General features: G+C 47.2%; 1 protein-coding gene across 1 annotated transcript in view; it reads right to left on the reverse strand.

Annotated features, from left to right (window-relative positions):
• The window catches only part of LOC112070165 (short transient receptor potential channel 6-like), an 81,009-nt gene that overhangs the window by 35,936 nt on the left and 41,174 nt on the right, over positions 1 to 3,899 (reverse strand). Inside the window, exons 3-5 of the mRNA XM_070438852.1 lie at positions 3,034 to 3,219; positions 2,627 to 2,791; positions 919 to 1,148 (exon numbers count right to left, since the gene is read on the reverse strand). Of these exons, the coding sequence (XP_070294953.1) occupies positions 919 to 1,148; positions 2,627 to 2,791; positions 3,034 to 3,219 (581 nt within the window). The remainder of the gene's footprint in view (positions 1 to 918; positions 1,149 to 2,626; positions 2,792 to 3,033; positions 3,220 to 3,899) is intronic.

The raw sequence follows: 3,899 nt of genomic DNA on the forward strand, positions 1-3,899 counted from the left end.
AGACATGTCCAGAAACATACCACATAAACCATAGTATAACAAAGCCAATAGAAATATAACTAAAATAGAATTGTATCAGCAGACGTATCTGTGTTTGGCTCAAACAAATGTCTGATGAGCAATGATGCTTTTCACTGCACGATAGGACACAGAAAAGCAATGATTGCCAAGTTAAGAGAGGGGTGGGGGGGTCATATGAGGTTTTACTTTTTAATATGTTATTGAGAAGCACACTAGTTTCATCCTCCACAATGTCTACTTGTCTTTCTCTTCTCATCCCTTCATCGTAGTTCATAGCCCATCCAAACTGCCAGCAGCATCTCATGTCTATTCTGGTACGAGAACCTGTCTGGACTGAGACAGCAGACCCAACGTTGTCAAGTTTCTGGTAGTTCTGGTGTAGCTGTTGGACTGCCTGTCCTGGCTCTGCCTCTACTGGTGCACCGACTAGCAAGGTCAGCGGTACACTGCTATACCTGTATGGAAGTGATTTGGAATCATGCTTTTGTGATGTAGCTGAAACCCTAGAGACTTGTTGCCCCTTCGACTTGTTGCCCCTCGAAACCCGTAAGGCTGTCTCCTGGTCTCTGGGTGTTCCATAGGGGTACTATTCATCTACCTTAAGGCTGTCCTCCTGGTCTCTGGGGTTCCATAGGGTACTATTCATCTACCGTAAGGCTGTCCTCCTGGTCTCTGGGTTCCATAGGTACTATTCATCTACCTTAAGGCTGTCCTCCTGGTCTCTGGGGTTCCATAGGTACTATTCATCTACCTTAAGGTTGCTCCTCCTGGTCTCTGGGGTTCCATAGGGGTACTATTCATCTACCGTAAGGCTGTCCTCCTGGTCTCTGGGTTCCATAGGGGTACTATTCATCTACCTAAGGCTGTCCTCCTGGTCTCTGGGGTTCCATGGGGTACATTTCATCTACCTCAAGGCTGTCCTCTGGTCTCTGGGTTCCATAGGGGCTACTATTCATCTTCTCTCTTCTTCTCAGCTGGGGAAGATAATCCGTGCGTCCCTTCCTGAAGTCGTGGCCCATGCAGCTTCCTTCACCATCTTCCTGGGCCTGCTGGTGATGAATGCAGCGGATCGCTTCCAGGGTACCAAACTGCTCCCTAACATGACCGTACAGGACCACCCCTCTCAGCTGTTCAGGATGACGACCACCCCCTTCACCTGGATGGATATACTCATCATATCCTGGGTCATAGGTCATATACAAACTGTATATACTATGTTAATAATATGTATAATAATAAATATGATTTTGATTTTCTGTAGTACATAGCGTGTGAGCGAGCGCGCACACACAACACACACCACATGGACACACACACACACACACACATGGACACACACACGGACACAACCATGGACACACAACCACATTACACACAACACACGGACACAACGGACCACACACACACGGACACACACACACGACACACACACACGATAACACACCACACACACACCACACTAACACGACACCACACACACGGACACACACACGTACACACACACGTACACACACCGCACACAACACACATACACACACACATGGACACACACACACACATGGACACACACACAGTACACACACGCACACACACACACACACATACACACACACATAGACGCACACACACACACGCACACACACACACACGTACAACACACACATGGACAACACACGCTACACACACACGTACACACACGCACACACACACACATACACACACACATGGACACACCACACACGTACACCACACGTGTACACACACACACACACATATGGACACACACAACGTACACACACACACGTACACACACACACACCACACACACACACACACAACGGACACACACACATGGACACACACACACGTACACACACGTGTACACACACACACACATATGGACACACACACACGTACACACATACACGTACACACACACACACGTACACACGCACACACACACACACACAACACACACACATGGACACACACACACACACACGACACACACACACACACGACACACCACACACATGGACACACACACCATGGACACACACACGCACACATGGACACACACACACACACACAACACACACACATGACACACACACACACGAAACACACACACGCACACACATGGACACACACACACACACACACACACACACATGACACACACACAGGACACACACACACGTACACACACACGCACACATGGACACACACACACACGCGACACACACACGTACACACACACACACACACACACACACATCAGACACACACACGCGACACACCACACACGCACACATGGACACACACACACGACAACACACACGACACCACACACAGCACACACAGACACCCACCACACTACAGCACACACACACACGCACACATGCCCTATGGAACCCCAGAGACCAGGAGGACAGCCTTAAGGTAGATGAATAGTACCCCTATGGAACCCCAGAGACCAGGAGGACAGCCTTACGGGTTCGAGGGGCAACAAGTCGAAGGGGCAACAAGTCTCTAGGGTTTCAGCTCATCACAAAAGCATGATTCCAAATCACTTCCACTACAGGTATAAGCAGTGTACGCTGACCTTGCTAGTCGGTGCCACCCAGTAGAGCAGAGCCAGGACAGGCAGTCCAACAGCTACACCCAGAACTACCAGAAACTTGACAACGTTGGTCTGCTGTCTCAGTCCAGACAGGTTCTCGTACCAGATAGACATGAGTTGCTGCTGGCAGTTTGGATGGGCTATGAACTACGATGAAGGGATGAGAAGAGAAAGACAAGTAGACATTGTGGAGGGATGAAACTATGTGTCTCTCAATAACATATTAAAAAGTAAAACCTCATATGACCCCCCCCCACCCCCTCTCTTAACTTGGCAATCATTGCTTTTCTGTGTCCTATCGTGGCAGTGAAAAGCATCATTGCTCATCCAGACATTTGTTGAGCCACAACAACACCACCAGTACGTCTGCTGATAACAATTCTCCTCACCTTCTTCAGTTCATATTTTATTGCGAGCTTTAGTCTTATAAAGCTTGGTCTTCCATGTGGCTCATAGTTTTCACTGGCATCAATGTCCCCATTCAAGATGGCCTCCACCTCCTCCGTGTTACGGCACAGGTCCAGCAGTCCGACCACAAAGTCTTCACATTGCACGGACAGTTCCTTGTAATCTTTCTGTAACGGAAGAAAGAAACATTTAATGAAAGAAAGTGGTTAAAGGAGAGAACCTTTTCAACAAACGTCTACTTAAAAAGGGTACCGAGCTCCATGTGCCACCACAACTTATGGCCTGGTTCCTCTCTAGGTTTCTTCCTAGGTTCTGGCCTTTCTAGGGAGTTTTTCCTAGCCACTGTGCTTCGACACCTGCATTGCTTGCTGTTTGGGGGTTTTAGGCTGGGTTTCTGTACAGCACTTTGAGACATCAGCTGATGTAAGAAGGGCTATATAAATACATTTGATTTGATTTGATTGGTCTGTACCATACTGTTAGTTCTCAAAGGTCTGAGGGAAATACAATGACCCTGCATGAAATGTACTTCCTCACACTTAGCCTCCAGTCACACCCTATAGGCTATAGCCCTTCCAATCAGAAAACCATCATCATCAGCACAACATGAGAATAGAAAAGCTTAAAATCCAAACATCTTCAGGAGTGATTGGCAGAAAATTCCACATAAACAACTAAAACTAACACGATGGTTAAGAATGCTGTCTTACAGCATTGTGACATGAGTTAAAGAATGCTGTCTTACAGTATTGTGACATGAGTTAAAGAATGCTGTCTTACAGTATTGTGACATGAGTTAAGAATGCTGTCTTAAAGCATTGTGACATGAGTTAAGAATGCTGTCTTA

This window comes from Salvelinus sp. IW2-2015, unplaced genomic scaffold, assembly GCF_002910315.2.
Source record: "Salvelinus sp. IW2-2015 unplaced genomic scaffold, ASM291031v2 Un_scaffold1244, whole genome shotgun sequence".
Lineage (NCBI taxonomy): Eukaryota > Metazoa > Chordata > Actinopteri > Salmoniformes > Salmonidae > Salvelinus > Salvelinus sp. IW2-2015.